The 17,235-nt window shown below is 49.5% G+C and overlaps 1 protein-coding gene across 3 annotated transcripts in view; it reads right to left on the reverse strand.

Annotated features, from left to right (window-relative positions):
• cadm2a (cell adhesion molecule 2a) overlaps window positions 1-17,235 on the reverse strand; it is an 895,315-nt gene that overhangs the window by 70,146 nt on the left and 807,934 nt on the right. For all 3 annotated transcript variants that reach the window (XM_046317256.1, XM_046317254.1, XM_046317255.1), the window contains exons 6-8: window positions 11,525-11,686; window positions 11,318-11,408; window positions 10,036-10,214 (exon numbers count right to left, since the gene is read on the reverse strand). In XM_046317256.1, the coding sequence (XP_046173212.1) occupies window positions 10,036-10,214; window positions 11,318-11,408; window positions 11,525-11,686 (432 nt within the window). The remainder of the gene's footprint in view (window positions 1-10,035; window positions 10,215-11,317; window positions 11,409-11,524; window positions 11,687-17,235) is intronic.

Here is a 17,235-nt window from a genome sequence, read left to right on the forward strand (position 1 = left end):
AAAGAGAGGGGGAAGAGGAGAGAGAGAGGGAGTGGGGGAAGAGGAAAGAGAGGGAGAGAGAAGAGGAAAGAGAGGGGGAAGAGGAAAGAGAGGGAGAGAGAAGAGGAAAGAGAGGGAGGGGGAAGAGGAAAGAGAGGGGGAAGAGAAAAGAGAGGGAGTGGGGGAAGAGGAAAGAGAGGGAGAGAGAAGAGGAAAGAGAGGGAGTGGGGGAAGAGGAAAGAGAGGGAGAAGAGGAGAAGGAAAGAGGGAGGAACAGGAGAGAGTGAGAAGGAGGAAGGAAGGAGGAGGGGCAATATTTTCAGACCGAGAGAGGGAATGGTGGAGGGGAAATAAGAGACAGGGAACATCATGTTTTGGTACTTTTTGAATGTTGTCGTGATTCCACAGAGGTTTTCGTTCGACCACATTGTCCCATGTTTGAACTAATCTCTGTCTGTCCTGTCTGTCCTGTCAGGCTGTGTCACACAGGCTAAGGAGGATGTAATTTCTTCCTTCCTTTCTCTCTTTATTTGAGGAAGATGATGAGTCATACCATGGTGTCCATCTCCCTGCTGGGCTAACTGCGCGTGTGTGTCATGCCGTATGGTCTTTCTTCCTGCAGGGAGAACTGGTTGAGGATGTTGGATCAGAAACAGTAGAGGAAAATGGAGATGAATCATCACAGATGACATTTATCGCCATGGTCATTAGTGGGAGAGATGGGGAACGAGGGAGGGAGGGAGGGATGGAGGGAGGGATGGAGGGAGGGATGGAGGGATGGAGGGAGGGAGGGATGGAGGGAGGGATGGAGGGAGGGTGGGATGGAGGGAGGGTGGGAGGGAGGGAACGAGGGAGGGAGGGAGGGAGGGAGGGAGGGATGGATGGAGGGAGGGATGGAGGGAGGGATGGAGGGAGGGTGGGAGGGAGGGAACGAGGGAGGGATGGAGGGATGGAGGGAGGGAGGGAACGAGGGAGGGAGGGAGGGGGAGGGAGGGATGGAGGGATGGAGGGAGGGATGGAGGGAATGAGGGAGGGAGGGAGGGAATGAGGGAGGGAGGGAGGGAGGGAACGAGGGAGGGAGGGATGGAGGGAATGAGGGAGGGAGGGAGGGAACGAGGGAGGGAGGGAGGGATGGAGGGAACGAGGGAGGGAGGGAGGGAACGAGGGAGGGAGGGAGGGATGGAGGGAACGAGGGAGGGAGGGATGGAGGGAACGAGGGAGGGAGGGATGGAGGGAACGAGGGAGGGAGGGAGGGATGGCGGGAACGAGGGAGGGAGGGATGGATGGAACGAGGGAGGGAGGGATGGAGGGAACGAGGGAGGGAGGGAACGATGGAGGGAACGAGGGAGGGAGGGAGGGTGGGAGGGAGGGAGGGAGTGAACGATGGAGGGAACGAGGGAGGGAACGAGGGAGGGAGGGAGGGAACGAGGGAGGGAACGAGGGAGGGAGGGAACGAGGGAGGGATGGAGCGAGGGAGGGAACGATGGAGGGAACGAGGGAGGGATGGAGGGAGGGAAAGAGAAGGGCATGGGATGTCTAAACTGTATCCTGATGAATATAATTAAATCACAGAAAGTGAAACCTTTAACAGACATGAACTCCTTCATAATCCTCTCTCTCTGTCACTGTCTCAATTAAATACAATCAAATAAAAATGGTAAATATTTGTTTAATTTCTCTGTTTCTCTGTTTTTCTCTCTCTCTTCTCTCTCTCTCTCTCTCTCTCTCTCTCTCTCTCTCTCTCTCTCTCTCTCTCTCTCTCTCTCTCTCTCTCTCTCTCTCTCTCTCTCACTTTCTTTCTCTATCTAAATCTACACCTTTATTTCTCACAATAATATTTATGTAAAGATCAAACACATATTAAACAGCTTTTTTCAAGCTCATCTGGTCAACAATATACACTATTTATATATTTATATATATTATAATATACTATTTCTGCATTCATCTCCCCTCCTTCCTGATTGGTTCACACAGTTTTGTTCCAACTTTTTTAATTAACTTTCCCTAATTCCTGCTCAGGGCTTTCAGATCCATTCAGCGCCGAAAATAATACAAATTAATTCAACTTCAGCGAGGCATACTTATTAAGGTTTTATATTTACTTCCCTTTTCTATAGACACAGAACGGTACAACTTCCAAGAGAGACGTCGTGACTAAAACATCACAAGGTGAATATTATAAATAAACAATAAGATAAGAAAGTAAACGTTGAACACATTATTTCATTTGACCTGGCTGAGTTGGTGTGTGTGTGTGTGTTTTGTGTGTGTGTGTGTGTGTGTGTGTGTGTGTGTGTGTGTGTGTGTGTGTGTGTGTGTGTGTGTGTGTGTGTGTGTGTGTGTGTGTGTGTGTGTGTGTGTGTGTGTGTGTGTGCTTCAGTGGTTGGGGAGGACCATCCTCCTCAGTGAATAAAAAAAAACATTTTAAAATGTGCAACATTTAGATAGTTATCCTTTTTTTTAGATAAAACTATACTAAATATAATCACGTCACCAAATAATTGATAAAAACACATTGTTTTGCAATGAAGGTCTACAGTAGCCTCAACAGCACTCTGTAGGGTAGGACCATGGTGTAGCCGGAGGACAGCTAGCTTCCATCCTCCTCTGGGTACATTGACTTCATTACAAAACCTAGGAGGTTCATGGTTGTCACCCCCTTCCATAGAGTTACACTGTAATTATGACAACTTCTGGAGGACGTCCAATCAAAGGATCAGAGAATGAATCTAGTACTAAAAGCATAAACTACAGCTAGCTAGCACTGCAGCGCATAAGATGTGGTGACTCAAAGTTGAACAGAAGGAGAAGCAAGAGAGAGATAGAGAGATTTCTCACTTTGTTTCACTTACTTAGCTAGCAAATGCAGCTAGAAAGTTTAGCCCACTCAAACACCCTGCCCCAAACAGGGGGATAATATGTTAGCTAGCTAGCTATGACTATCCAACACAACACTGGAACTCTTCCAAGTCAAGGTAAGCTTTGGTTTTACTAATTTATTTATTGCCGCCAGTGTCACTGCTTAACGGCTTACTGACTGACTGTACTGCATGATTTTAGCGGGTTTACTAACGCGTTAGTTCTATTAGCTATGTCGACTATGATGTTACTTTAGCTAATATGGGGACAACGATGTTGGCTGTGTGTAGCGGTTATGATAGGGTTTGGCTTGGAAGGTTTTTTCACCTGGTCACACACAGCTGATGTGTTGTGCATTGAAGTCCACAAGCGAAGGGACAAGGTGAGAGGAGGAGAGCGCATAGATGCAAGAAGGAATTATACAGCGTGGCTGCTATGAAAGTGAACTGTGTTTGTGTGTGATCAAGGGAGTATTTATTCCGCAGATTCTGTTGAAAAAAAGTTTCTTATTAAATGGAAACAAAAGTAACAAGACGGGGATAAATATACCTGTATTTGTCCAACAGAAACTCTTGTTTGCAACTGTTGGACTTATGAATACACCCTAGATCAGCTAGATGCTGGCAAGAGTCTGTAAAACAGTATTGAATGTGTCACTGTCTGTCTCCTTGATTACTCAAATTTCTCTAGACCTGAAAAATGTTGTATGATGTAGTAGCCTAAACCTATCACTGTTACATTGAACTGGGTGAATGAAATATGAATGACAGTCATCCAATATGCTGTAATAGGAATAAGGTCACGCTCATGAACGGATTTTGTTGTTGTTGTCCTTCCTCATCTTAAACGGCACTGATTGCCACTGGTGTGTGTGTGAGTGTGTGTGAGTGTGTGTGAGTGTGTGTGACTGTGTGTGACTGTGTGTGAGTGTGTGTGAGCGTGTGTGCACAGCAAATTGTGTGGATTTTTCAGGGTATCATTTCTACTGTTGATTCAGGATTTAAATTCACTCTGTAAGAGTGAAATTAACAGTCACTGGTGTAAAATAACCAGATTTATTGTTCTAGACTCTGGAGAGTAAACCAGTCCCATCAAAACCACCCCCATCATTATCATAATTCCCAGCATGCTCTACTGCAGGTTGACTTCTCTAATATCTATGTTTTTGCATGTACAATGATTAAATGATTAATCTTATACTACACAAAGATAAATATCATAAATTATTCTAAACTAATCCAATCAGTTAGATTTATTGCACCCAAACCCGAAAAGGTTGTTCTGATTTAGATGGTTTGGGAAGTGGTTTGTTAATAAAGTCACCTAATCCTGATAGTTATTCTGAATGCAGGTGAAGAAGCAACTCAACAGTTGGATATTCTGATTCAGGCTGGCTTCCAACAGGCCACTACACATCTCTTTGCAAACTAGTATAATGTGACAAGCCTGATATGTTAGAGTAAGACTAGGCCATTGATAGAGTTCCATTGTCATGACAACATTTAGCTAAGGAACTCACTTGGTGAAAGCCAAAGGCCTAGAAGGGAAGAATGTAGTCATGTGTGTTAAACACTACAATTTACTCAAAAAGAAAAGGCTGGTAAAACATATTTTCTTGCTTAATTGAAATAACTACCGCCTTGTAACCAGCATCAGAGAAGGCATGTTTGCAGAGGGGGCATGGTTTATATAGCTAACTCGCTATTCTACATAGCTACTCTTGAATTGTTAGATATTACTGCACTGTTGGAGCTAGGAACACAAGCATTTCGCTACATCCGGCAATAACATCTGCTAAATATATGTGTGACCAATACAATTTGATTTGATTTGATTTTTACTTGTTCCAAAATTTGACTGTGGGGTGTCAGAAAATGTTTCCCTTATCTGTGTCTGGTGTTAGCTAGTTACTGGCTAGCCAGGTCTTCATCTGTCTGGTGTTAGCTAGTTACTGGCTAGCCAGGTCTTCATCTGTCTGGTGTTAGCTAGTTACTGGCTAGCCAGGTCTTCATCTGTCTGGTGTTAGCTAGTTACTGGCTAGCCAGGTTTTCATCTGTGTTTGGTGTTAGCTAGTTACTGGCTAGCCAGGTTTTCATCTGTGTTTGGTGTTAGCTAGTTACTGGCTAGCCAGGTCTTCATCTGTGTTTGGTGTTAGCTAGTTACTGGCTAGCCGGGTTTTCATCTGTCTGGTGTTAGCTAGTTACTGGCTAGCCAGGTCTTCATCTGTGTTTGGTGTTAGCTAGTTACTGGCTAGCCAGGTTTTCATCTGTGTTTGGTGTTAGCTAGTTACTGGCTAGCCAGGTCTTCATCTGTGTTTGGTGTTAGCTAGTTACTGGCTAGCCGGGTCTTCATCTGTCTGGTGTTAGCTAGTTACTGGCTAGCCAGGTCTTCATCTGTCTGGTGTTAGCTAGTTACTGGCTAGCCAGGTCTTCATCTGTCTGGTGTTAGCTAGTTACTGGCTAGCCGGGTCTTCATCTGTCTGGTGTTAGCTAGTTACTGGCTAGCCGGGTCTTCATCTGTCTGGTGTTAGCTAGTTACTGGCTAGCCAGGTCTTCATCTGTCTGGTGTTAGCTAGTTACTGGCTAGCCAGGTCTTCATCTGTCTGGTGTTAGCTAGTTACTGACTAGCCAGGTCTTCATCTGTCTGGTGTTAGCTAGTTACTGACTAGCCAGGTCTTCATCTGTCTGGTGTAAGCTAGTTACTGGCTAGCCAGGTCTTCATCTGTGTCTGGTGTTAGCTAGTTAATGGCTAGCCAGGTCTTCATCTGTCTGGTGTTAGCTAGTTACTGGCTAGCCAGGTCTTCATCTGTCTGGTGTTAGCTAGTTACTGGCTAGCCAGGTCTTCATCTGTCTGGTGTTAGCTAGTTACTGGCTAGCCGGGTCTTCATCTGTCTGGTGTTAGCTAGTTACTGGCTAGGCAGGTCTTCATCTGTCTGGTGTTAGCTAGTTACTGGCTAGCCAGGTCTTCATCTGTCTGGTGTTAGCTAGTTACTGGCTAGCCAGGTCTTCATCTGTCTGGTGTTAGCTAGTTACTGACTAGCCAGGTCTTCATCTGTCTGGTGTTAGCTAGTTACTGACTAGCCAGGTCTTCATCTGTCTGGTGTTAGCTAGTTACTGGCTAGCCAGGTCTTCATCTGTCTGGTGTTAGCTAGTTACTGACTAGCCAGGTCTTCATCTGTCTGGTGTAAGCTAGTTACTGGCTAGCCAGGTCTTCATCTGTGTCTGGTGTTAGCTAGTTAATGGCTAGCCAGGTCTTCATCTGTCTGGTGTTAGCTAGTTACTGGCTAGCCAGGTCTTCATCTGTGTCTGGTGTTAGCTAGTTAATGGCTAGCCAGGTCTTCATCTGTCTGGTGTTAGCTAGTTACTGGCTAGCCAGGTCTTCATCTGTGTCTGGTGTTAGCTAGTTACTGGCTAGCTAGGTCCCACTGCGTGGGAGACACTGCGTGGGAGCCAACTGCTAGAGAGAAGACAGGTATGTGCAGGAGGTTCATTCCCGTCCTGGGCAAAGCACGTGTGGGGAAGACCGCATAACGGCTGCCTGGGGGAACAGGATCTGTTCTGTGTTGACGTTGCTGAGAAACATGTGGGTGTTGGCTGGGCTCCCTGCCTGTGCCATTAAACCCCTTCAACTCATCCAGAACGCCGCAGCCCGTCTGGTGTTCAACCTTCCCAAGTTCTCTCACGTCACCCCGCTCCTCCGTTCTCTCCACTGGCTTCCAGTTGAAGCTCGCATCAGCTACAAGACCATGGTGCTTGCCTACGGAGCTGTGAGGGGAACGGCACCTCAGTACCTCCAGGCTCTGATCAGGCCCTACACCCAAACAAGGGCACTGCGTTCATCCACCTCTGGCCTGCTCGCCTCCCTACCACTGAGGAAGTACAGCTCCCGCTCAGCCCAGTCAAAACTGTTCGCTGCTCTGGCCCCCCAATGGTGGAACAAACTCCCTCACGACGCCAGGACAGCGGAGTCAATCACCACCTTCCGGAGACACCTGAAACCCCACCTCTTTAAGGAATACCTAGGATAGGATAAGTATCCCCCCCTTTAAGATTTAGATGCACTATTGTAAAGTGACTGTTCCACTGGATGTCATAAGGTGAATGCACCAATTTGTAAGTCGCTCTGGATAAGAGCGTCTGCTAAATGACTTAAATGTAAATGTAAATGTAAATGGATTGCCACACGATGACCGTACTGTGGAACCTGGGTGCTCTGTCTCGGCGTAGCAAGACACGAAGGCCATGATGACTAAGTGATAACAGTTTTTTTTAGAAATGTTTACAAATGTATAAAAAAAAAAAAAAACAGAAATACCTTATATACATACGTATTCAGACCCTTTGCTATGAGACTCTAAATTAAGCTCAGGTGCTTCCTGTTTCCATTGATCATCCTTGAGATGTTTCTACAACTTGATTGGAGTCCACCTGTGGTGAATTCAAATGACTGGACATGATTTGGAAAGTCACACACCTGTCTATATAAGGTCCCACCGTTGACAGTGCATGTCAGAGCAAAAACCAAGCCATGAGGTCAAAGGAATTGTCCGTAGAGCTCCGAGACAGGATTGTGTCGAGGTACAGATCTGGGGAAGGGTACCAAAACATTTCTTCAGCATTGAAGGTCCCCAAGAACACAGTGGCCTCCATTCTTAAATGGAAGATGTTTGGCACCACCAAGGCTCTTCCTAGAGCTGGCAGCCTGGAAAAACTGAGCAATGGGGGGAGAAGGGCCTTGGTCAGGGAGGTGACCAAGAACCCAATGGTCACTCTGACAGAGCTCCAGAGTTCCTCTGTGGAGATGGGAGAACCTTCCAGAAGGACAACCATCCAAACCTGACAGAGCTTGAGAAGCTCCCCATCCAGAAGCTACCCATCCAAACCTGACAGAGCTTGAGAGGATCTGCAGAGAAGAATGGGAGAAACTCCCCAAATACAGGTGTACCAAGTTTGTACCATCATACCCAAGAAGACTAGAGGCTGTAATCACTGCCAAAGGTACTTCAACAAAGTACTGAGTACTTAAGTATGTTATATTATTTTTGTTGTTGCTATTAACACATTTGCAAACATTTCTTACTTTTGCTTTGTCATTATGGGGTATTGTGATGTCATTATGGGGTATTGTGATGTCATTATGGTGTATTGTGTGAAGATGTATGAGGAAAATAAACGATTTAATCCATTGTAACATAACAAAATGGGGAAGAAGTCAAGAGGTCGGAATACTTTGCGAATGTACTGCATCTGGTATTGAATTAGCCTATCTATCTGTCTGTCTGTCTGTCTGTCTGTCTGTCTGTCTGTCTGTCTGTCTGTCTGTCTGTCTGTCTGTCTGTCTGTCTGTCTGTCTGTCTGTCTGTCTGTCTGTCTGTCTGTCTGTCTGTCTGTCTGTCTGTCTGTCTGTCTGTCTGTCTGTCTGTCTGTCTGTCTGTCTGTCTGTCTGTCTGTCTGTCTGTCTGTCTGTCTGTCTGTCTGTCTGTCTGTCTGTCTGTCTAACCCATCCTCACCCCCTGTCTTTCCTCATCTGTCTCTAACAGAAAAGGGAGGGATGAGGAGAATAAAAAAGGAGAGGAGAAGATGAGAAGTCAAAGTGTACTGCTCTCTTTCTAAGAGCTATTACATCTGACAAGTGCTATCAGTGGTAGAACGGGAGGAGATGAGAGGGTATGTTTTATACCCCTTTACACCCCCCCTTTCTCCCTCCACAGCACTCTGTTTGGTACTGTGTGTGTGTGTGTGTGTGTGTGTGTGTGTGTGTGTGTGTGTGTGTGTGTGTGTGTGTGTGTGTGTGTGTGTGTGTGTGTGAGACCTTCCGAGCTGCTGAGAACACAGATACAGATATAAACCAGTGTATTGAACTGAATACAGACCGTATGTTTCCTGCAGAAAGGACTCAGCTAAACAGGTCACTGTACACATCAGGGGAGAAGGAATAATCTGGAGAGGTGGGTGGATATACAGGAAGGAAAGGGGTACATGTTTGTATGCCAGGAATGTGTATTAGAGTTATGAGCTGCTGGGTGGTGGACGTCACTCTGTCTCTCTCTGGGGTGGTTGTCATGGAACCACTCTGTCTCTCTCTCTGGGGTAGTTGACATGGAACCACTCTGTCTCTCTCTGGGGTAGTTGTCATGGGACCACTCTGTCTCTCTCTCTGGGGTAGTTGTCATGGGACCACTCTGTCTCTCTCTGGGGTGGTTGTCATGGAACCACTCTGTCTCTCTCTGGGGTAGTTATCATAGAACCACTCTCTCTCTCTCTGGGGTAGTTGTCATGGAACCACTCTGTCTCTCTCTCTCTGGGGTAGTTATCATCAAACCACTCTGTCTCTCTCTGGGGTAGTTGTCATGGAACCACTCTGTCTCTCTCTGGGGTAGTTGTCATGGAACCACTCTGTCTCTCTCTCTCTGGGGTAGTTGTCATGGAACCACTCTCTCTCTCTCTGGGGTAGTTGTCATGGAACCACTCTGTCTCTCTCTGGGGTAGTTGTCATGGAACCACTCTGTCTCTCTCTGGGGTAGTTGTCATGGAACCACTCTGTCTCTCTCTGGGGTAGTTGTCATGGAACCACTCTGTCTCTCTCTCTCTGGGGTAGTTGTCATGGAACCACTCTGTCTCTCTCTGGGGTAGTTGTCATGGAACCACTCTGTCTCTCTCTCTCTGGGGTAGTTGTCATGGAACCACTCTGTCTCTCTCTGGGGTAGTTATCATGGAACCACTCTGTCTCTCTCTCGCTGGGGTAGTTGCCAGCATTCCCATTGAATGTAATACTGAGCTAGGAGACAGACTCTAGATGTTCTGAAATAATTATTTTGATATCATTCTTCCAGTGACCTAAAACAGACCTTTGTGCTCCAAACCGTTGTTGATTCGGTATATAACCAGCCTTGTCTGGGCACAGAGGACAGACTACAGGGTAGAAGCCTTGGCCCCAATCAATCTCCTTAATGCCTGGTGCCAAGCAGAGAGACATCATCAGGTTTCACTTTCAATCTTTGGTATCTCAGGCTTTAAGGTTACAGAAATGGCATTGTTGAATTACCAACAGACAAAACAAAAACAAAAAAGGTTAGCGCTTACCGAGAAGAAGAAGAAGACGAAGTCGATGAAGAAGAAGTAGAAGTAGACGAAGAAGAAGTAGTAGAAGAACTCTGTTCATTTTGTGTCTTTTTAAATAATGAGTTTCTCTTACCGTAGACATAGAGCAGGTATTCAGCACTGCTGGTGCCCAGGTGGTTGGAGGCTTCACAGCGGTACGTTCCGTTGTCTGTTTTGTTCAAGGTGGTGAAGGTGAGTTCTCTTCCCTCTACAATCATCCGCTCCAAATCTGGAAGTTCTCCTCCATCCTTAGTCCACATCACAGGGTCTGGCCTGACAACGGTAGGGGGGGTCAGGAGAGATGCAACGGTAGGGGGAGGTCAGGAGAGATGCAACGGTAGGGGGGGTCAGGAGAGATGCAACGGTAGGGGGGTCAGGAGAGATGCAACGGTAGGGGGGGGGGGTCAGGAGAGATGCAACGGTAGGGGGGGGTCAGGAGAGATGCAACGGTAGGGGGGTCAGGAGAGATGCAACGGTAGGGGGGGGGTCAGGAGAGATGCAACGGTAGGGGGGGGGGGGGGGGGGGGTCAGGAGAGATGCAACGGTAGGGGGGTCAGGAGAGATGCAACGGTAGGGGGGTCAGGAGAGATGCAACGGTAGGGGGGTCAGGAGAGATGCAACGGTAGGGGGGTCAGGAGAGATGCAACGGTAGGGGGGGGTCAGGAGAGATGATGCAGGGGGGGTCAGGAGAGATGCAACGGTAGGGGGGTCAGGAGAGATGCAACGGTAGGGGGGGGGGTCAGGAGAGATGCAACGGTAGAGGGGGTCAGGAGAGATGCAACGGTAGGGGGGGGGGATCGGTAGGGGGGGGGGTCAGGAGAGATGCAACGGTAGGGGGGGGTCAGGAGAGATGCAACGGTAGGGGGGTCAGGAGAGATGCAACGGTAGGGGGGGGGTCAGGAGAGATGCAACGGTAGGGGGGGGTCAGGAGAGATGCAACGGTAGGGGGGGGTCAGGAGAGATGCAACGGTAGGGGGGGGTCAGGAGAGATGCAACGGTAGGGGGGGGTCAGGAGAGATGCAACGGTAGGGGGGGGTCAGGAGAGATGCAACGGTAGGGGGGGGTCAGGAGAGATGCAACGGTAGGGGGGGTCAGGAGAGATGCAACGGTAGGGGGGGGGTCAGGAGAGATGCAACGGTAGGGGGGGTCAGGAGAGATGCAACGGTAGGGGGGGGGGGGGGGGGGTCAGGAGAGATGCAACGGTAGGGGGGGTCAGGAGAGATGCAACTCAGACTTGACCTTGTAGGGTTCATACGTTCTTCACGGATGTGTGTGTGTGTGTGTGTGTGTGTGTGTGTGTGTGTGTGTGTGTGTGTGTGTGTGTGTGTGTGTGTGTGTGTGTGTGTGTGTGTGTGTGTGTGTGTGTGTTGACTTACGATGGGTTTCCTTTGGATACACACTCCAGCTTCAGGTATTGACCCTCCTGAGGGAACATCAACGAATTGGTGATCGCCACACGAGGAGCATCTAGAGAGAGAGGGAGGTTAAGAACGTGTGTGTGTGTGTGTGTGTGTGTGTGTGTGTGTGTGTGTGTGTGTGTGTGTGTGTGTGTGTGTGTGTGTGTGTGTGTGTGTTATACTCACAGTGCACCTCCAATACTTCAGTAGTCTGTTGTGGTGTCTGTAACAGGGCGACATGGTCTACTTTACAGGTGTACGCTGCCCCATCATCGTCCCGGTCTACTAGCAGCTGTAGAGAACTGGTCACTGTGAAGGTCTTTCCACTGGCATTTACCTCCTTGGCACCTGGTGGGTCAAAACATCAACATGAATCCCGGGCCTCAGGAAACCAACACAAGTAACTCTTAGACCAAGAGGAGAGTTTCTCTCTTGGGGTCAAAGGGTGACACTGGTTTTTAAGTCGCGGGCAGAGCTACCTCATCACGATTTAGTGTCGAGTCCCGTCATAAACAATCATAATTCGGCACTGTCACTTTATTTTCTGTAAAGCATTGCAGTACTATCTCTGAACCCTGACCTGAACCCTGACCTGAACCCTGACCTGAACCCTGACCTGAACCCTGACCTGAACCCTGACCTTAACCCTGACCTGAACCCTGACCTGAACCCTTCAGAATGAATAGCTAAATGTAAAGTTGAACGATTAACATCGAAAATTTGACGTTTGAAGTAACTTTGACGTTTAGAGAAAAGTGCAAAAACATACAATTCTGAAGTGAGACTGTGAGAGATTGTTGTCAGACAACCACAGACTGAATCTGGCCCAAAGCACTCAGACACAGAAAAACACACAGCATCTCCCTGTCCTCCGTGGTAAAACTCTGAAAACATTCAACTGACAGCTCCCCAAACACACAACACAACGCCATGGGGGTGTGTGTGTGTGTGTGTGTGTGTGTGTGTGTGTGTGTGTGTGTGTGTGTGTGTGTGTGTGTGTGTGTGTGTGTGTGTGTGAGTCAGGGAAATGTGTGTGATATTGATTTTCTTTCTGTTGTTCCTAAACAGACTATGGTTGAACAGACATGTCCAAAAGTTGTCTTAGAGTCAGACCGAGAACTTGCTATTTTGTTCTCTGTCTCTCTCTCTCTGTCTCTCTATCTCTATCTCTCTCTCACTCTTTCAATCTCTCTCTCTCTCCTCACTCACTCACTCACTCACTCACTCACTCACTCACTCACTCACTCACTCACTCACTCACCACTCACTCACTTCACTCACTCACCACTCACCACCACCACCACTCACCACCACCACCACCACCACCACTCCACCACCACCACCACTCACCACCTCACTCACCACACTCACCACCACCACTCACTCACCACTCACTCACTCACTCACCACTCTCTCTCTGTCTCTCTATCTCTCTCTCTCTCTCTCTCTCTCTCTCTCTCTCTCTCTCTCTCTCTCTCTCTCTCTCTCTCTCTCTCTCTCTCTCACTCTCTCTCTCTCTCTCTCTCTCTCTCTCTCTCTCTCTCTCTCTCTCTCTCTCTCTCTCTCTCTCTCTCTCTCTCTCTCTCTCTCTCTCTCTCTCTCTCTCTCTCTCTCTCTCTCTCTCTCTCTCTCTCTCTCTCTCTCTCTCTCTCTCTCTCTCTCTCTCTCTCTCTCTCTCTCTCTCTCTCTCTCTCTCTCTCTCTCTCTCTCTCTGCAAATCCTCAGTGATGTGTGAATCTCTCTCTCTCACACACACACACACACACACACACACACACACACACACACACACACACACACACACACACACACACATTCAATCACATTCAATCACACACACGCAAGCCCCGCCCCCCATCACAGTTTTAGTAATGAATGTTCTGCCTGAGCAGTGGTACAGATGTAGGATCTTAATTGGATCCCTTCTGTTACAGAAGACGTTTGTAAGTGTATTTGAGCAGTTAAATGCATTTAAAAATATGACTTCATTTTGTACCGCGACCAGCGATCACAGTTTATCATCAACATCACTGTAGCTGCTGTTTAAAAAAGAAGAGGCTTTTTTGGAGTTTTGTCAATTCTGTATGTTTTCCCCCATATGAAAAACCCCTTCAAAAAATGTCCATCAATTGTAATTATCATCCCCTTTTTCACCTGAATTTTGAGATGAATTTCTTTGGTAATGAAGAGATGGAGTGGAGAAGAGGAGACATGGGGGGGGTGGAAGTACATGACACCCCACTGACAGGCCATACTGTACACCATATGCATACCCCCTGAGGACAGAGGGATGGGAGGGAGGACTGGGGATTAACTCAGAGAAGAAGTGAAAGAGGGTCGACTTGAGGAGAGACAGACAGACAGACAGACAGACAGACAGACAGACAGACAGACAGACAGACAGACAGACAGACAGACAGACAGACAGACAGACAGACAGACAGACAGACAGACAGACAGACAGACAGACAGACAGACAGACAGACAGACAGACAGAGACAGTTCAGGTATAATTGCTCAGAGGAAAGAACCCCCCTCCCCACCAAGCCAGCCCCCAGACCAAGCCCAATCCTGTCCTATGTAAATGAAGATTGTGTCTGCATTACCACTCTGTTCCCTATATAGAGCACTATGATCAGAGTCCTATATCTCTGAATATATTGAGCATGCCCACTACCATAACGCCAGCTGGCTCTGAGAGTTAGGATCTGACTTTGTATAAACCTCCCGCTGGTGTCCTAACTTTTGATTGAATGCTCCACTCTTTCTCTCTCTCTCTCTCTCTCTCTCTCTCTCTCTCTCTCTCTCTCTCTCTCTCTCTCTCTCTCTCTCTCTCTCTCTCTCTCTCTCTCTCTCTCTCTCTCTCTCTCTCGTTTCTCTCTCTTTCTCGTTTCTCTCCTTCAGCCAATTGTATCCTCTCTCCACTGTCCAGTCATTGCTAACGCAGCAGAGCTGTCAATTACCTGGTCTCCAGGGGGAGGAGGGCTCTGAGCTGAAACAGGAAGTGACTGAGCATGCAGAACAGATGATTTAGAGAAGCAAATGAGCAAGAGAGAGGAGAGAGGGAAGTGGGGTGAGGAGAGGTGCGGGGAATGGAAAGAGGGATGGAGAACAGGGGGGAGAGGGGAAAGAGGAAATGATAGAGAGGAGAGGGGGATGAGGAGAGAGGGAGATGGGGAAGAGAAGGTGGGGAAGAGAAGGGGAGGAGAGAGGGAGGTGGGGAGGAGAAGGGGAGGAGGGAGGAGTGGAAGAGAAGGGAAGGAGGGAGGAGAGAGGGAGGTGGGCAAGAGAAGGGGAGGAGAGAGGGAGAGAGGAGAGAGGGAGGTGGGGAAGAGAAGGGAAGGAGGGAGGAGAGAGGGAGAGAGAGGAGAGAGGGAGGTGGGGAAGAGAATGAGGAAGGAGAGAGGGAGAGAGGGAGGTGGGGAAGGTAAGGAGGGAGGAGAGAGGGAGAGAGGAGAGAAGGAGGTGGGGAAGAGAAGGGGAGGAGAGAGAGAGAGGAGAGAGGGAGGTGGGGAAGAGAAGGGAAGGAGAGAGAGAGACAGGAGAGAGGGAGGTGGGGAAGGGAAGGAGAGTGGGAGAGAGAGGGAGGTGGGGACGAGAAGGGAAGGAGGGAGGAGAGGAGAGAGGGAAGTGGGGGGAATGGGAGGGAGAGGAGAGAGGGGGTGGGGGGAATGGAAGGAGGGAGGAGAGGAGAGAGGGGGTGGGGGGAATGGAAGGAGGGAGGAGAGGAGAGAGGGAGGTGGGGGGAATGGAAGGATGGAGGAGAGCAGATAGGGAGGTGGGGGGAATGGGAGGGAGAGGAGAGAGGGAGGTGGGGGGAATGGAAGGAGGGAGGAGAGGAGAGAGGGTTGGGGAAGTAAACAATTAATTCAGTATGCACAAATAAATTTAATAAACTCAGCCATTCTGCCAGTCATTCAGTCAGTCGGCTAATTAGTCAGCCAGTCAGTCAGCTAGTCATTCACCGAGCCAGTCTGCCAGTCATTCAGTCAGCTATTCAGTCAGTGTCAGTAAGTCAGTCAGCCAGTCAGTAAGTCAGTCAGTCAGCCAGTCAGCTAGCCAGTCAGTCAGCCAGTCAGTCAGTCAGCCAGTCAGCTAGCCAGTCAGTCAGCCAGTCAGCCAGTCAGCTAGCCAGTCAGTCAGTCAGTCAGCCAGCCAGTCAGTCAGCCAGTCAGCTAGCCAGTCAGTCAACCAGTCAGCTAGCCAGTCAGTCAGCCAGTCAGTCAGTCAGTCAGTCAGCCAGTCAGTAAGTCAGCCAGTCAGCTAGTCAGTCAGCTAGCCAGTCAGTCAGTCAGTCAGTCAGTCAGTCAGTCAGTCAGCTAGCCAGTCAGCTAGCCAGTCAGCTAGCCAGTCAGTAAGCCAGTCAGTAAGTCAGTCATCTAGCCAGTCAGCTAGCCAGTCAGTCAGCCAGTCAGCTAGCCAGTCAGCTAGTCAGTCAGTCAGCCAGTCAGTCATTCAGTCAGCTAGCCAGTCAGTCAGCCAGTCAGTCAGCCGGTCAGCTAGCCAGTCAGCTAGCCAGTCAGTCAGTCGGTCAGTCAGTCAGTCAGTCAGTCAGCTAGCCAGTCAGCCAGTCAGTCAGCCAGTCAGCCAGTCAGCCAGTCAGTCAGTCAGTCAGTCAGTCAGTCAGTCAGTCAGCCAGTCAGTCAGCCGGTCAGCTAGCCAGTCAGCTAGCCAGTCAGTCAGTCAGTCGGTCGGTCAGTCAGTCAGTCAGTCAGTCAGCTAGCCAGTCAGCCGGTCAGCTAGCCAGTCAGCTAGCCAGTCAGTCGGTCGGTCAGTCAGTCAGTCAGTCAGTCAGTCTGCCAGTCTGCCAGTCTGCCAGTCAGTCAGTCAGTCAGTCAGCCAGTCAGTCAGCCAGTCAGTCAGCCAGTCAGCTAGCCAGTCAGTCAGTCGGTCAGTCAGTCAGTCAGCTAGCCAGTCAGTCAGTCAGTCAGTCAGTCAGTCAGTCAGTCTGTCAGTCTGCCAGTCTGCCAGTCTGCCAGTCTGCCAGTCAGTCAGTCAGTCAGTCAGCCAGTCAGTCAGTCAGCCAGCCAGCCAGCCAGCCAGCCAGCCAGTCGGTCTGTGTTTATTTGTTTGTGTTTGTATTTGCCGTACACACTCTAGCACTTTCTGAAGCTTTTTACCAGAGAGAAAGAGGAGGGGAGGGGAGGGGAGGAGAGGAGAGGAGGGGAGGGGAGGGGAGGAGAGGAGAGGAGAGGAGGAGAGAGGAGGGGAGGAGAGGAGGAGAGAGGAGGGGAGGAGAGGAGGGGTGGGGAGGAGAGAGGAGGGGTGGGGAGGAGAGAGGAGGGGAGAGGAGGAGAGAGGAGAGGAGGGGTGGGGAGGAGAGGAGGGGCGAGGAGGGGAGGAGGGGAGAGAGGAGGAGAGAGGAGAGGAGGAGGGGTGGGGAGGAGGGGAGAGGGGAGGGGAGAGGAGGAGAGAGGAGGAGAGGAGGGGAGGGGAGAGGAGGGGCGGGGAGGAGAGGAGGAGAGAGGAGAGGAGGGGCGAGGAGGAGGGAGGGGCGGGGGAGGAGAGGAGGGGAGAGGAGGGGAGAGGAGGGGTGGGGAGGAGAGGAGGGGAGAGGAGGGGCGAGGAGGAGAGAGGAGAGGAGGGGCGAGAAGGAGAGAGGAGAGGAGGGGAGAGGAGAGGAGGGGAGAGGAGGAGAGAGGAGAGGAGAGGAGGGGAGAGGAGAAGAGGAGAGGAGGGGTGGAGGGGAGAGGAGGAGAGAGGAGAGGAGGGGTGGGGAGGAGAGGAGGGGAGAGGAGGAGAGAGGAGAGGAGAGGAGAGGAGGAGAGAGGAGAGGAGGGGCGAGGAGAGGAGGAGAGAGGAGAGAGGAGAGGAGGAAGAAAGACATGCCAAACAAAAACACAAACAATTAAACTGAAATAAGAAAACAACCCTTCTGTCGATCTTCTTTATGTATG

The sequence above is a fragment of the Oncorhynchus gorbuscha genome, linkage group LG20 (assembly GCF_021184085.1).
Source record: "Oncorhynchus gorbuscha isolate QuinsamMale2020 ecotype Even-year linkage group LG20, OgorEven_v1.0, whole genome shotgun sequence".
Taxonomy (NCBI): Eukaryota; Metazoa; Chordata; class Actinopteri; order Salmoniformes; family Salmonidae; genus Oncorhynchus; species Oncorhynchus gorbuscha.